General features: G+C 46.8%; 1 protein-coding gene across 1 annotated transcript; it reads left to right on the top strand.

Annotated features, from left to right (window-relative positions):
• Positions 1-79: 79 nt before the first annotated feature.
• Pmar_PMAR006308 (S-adenosylmethionine synthetase, putative) lies at positions 80-1,018 on the top strand (the record flags this gene model as incomplete). The annotated part of the gene is made up of 4 exons (XM_002767981.1): positions 80-232; positions 282-538; positions 600-837; positions 885-1,018. Coding segments are annotated over 4 exons (782 nt in total), but the record flags the coding sequence as incomplete, so codon positions are not given.
• Positions 1,019-1,037: the final 19 nt, after the last annotated feature.

Here is a 1,037-nt window from a genome sequence, read left to right as displayed (position 1 = left end):
TATTTGGTGAGATCACCACACACGCTAAGGTTAGTATTTATACCTCATACCGTAAATCGAGTATATCGTCGTCTTATAGGTGGATTTCGTGCAAGTGGTCCGTAACGCCTGCAAGGAGATTGGTTACGATGATGAAGCTAAGGGTCTCGATTACAGGACTATGGAAGTCCTCAACAAGCTCGAGGAGCAGAGTCCTGAGATCGGCCAGTCTGTTCACGGACTGGGAACTAAGGCAAGCAGCTATCAATTTACACATAATATATGATTGTTATTGTCGTTAGGCCCCTGAGGAGATCGGTGCCGGAGACCAAGGTCACATGTTTGGTTACGCTTCTAATGAGACTCCTGAACTCATGCCTTTGAGCCACAGTCTAGCCACTAAGCTGGGTCATCAGCTTACTGTTTGCAGAAAGAACGGTACCGTTAAGTGGTTAAGACCTGATGGAAAGACTCAAGTAACTGTAGAGTATACTAAAGGCACTAGTGGGGAGATGATCCCCGTTAGAGTCCACACCATCCTTATTTCTACTCAACACTGGTAAGTTGTATATCATCACATTGAGTTGCTGCTTTCACCTCCATCGTTCTTTTGTCATCAGCCCTGAAGTCAGTCAAGAGCAGATCCATTCGGATTTGATGGAGTATATAATAAAGCCTATTGTCCCTAAGCAGTACCTTGATGAGGAGACCATATACCACTTGAACCCCAGCAAGTCGTTTACTATTGGTGGACCTCATGGTGATGCTGGTCTTACTGGTCGTAAGATTATTATTGATACTTATGGTGGCTGGGGAGCACACGGTGGTGGAGCTTTCTCTGGCAAGGATTCCACTAAGGTGAGGAATACCCCAAGGTACGTTCGTGGCTTATCTGGTGTGATTAGGTTGATAGATCGGCAGCATATGCAGCTCGATGGGCAGCAAAGTCCCTGGTCCATGCCGGACTGTGCCAGCGTTGCTTGGTCCAGGTCAGTTATGCTATTGGAGTTGTCCAGCCATTGAGTCTCTTCGTGGACTCGTAAGTGCATTCGCATCTG

This window comes from Perkinsus marinus (genome assembly GCF_000006405.1).
Source record: "Perkinsus marinus ATCC 50983 genomic scaffold scf_1104296969260, whole genome shotgun sequence".
NCBI classification, from domain to species: Eukaryota; Perkinsozoa; order Perkinsida; family Perkinsidae; genus Perkinsus; species Perkinsus marinus.
Note: the sequence above shows the minus strand (reverse complement) of the source record. Positions and strands in the feature narration are given on the sequence as shown.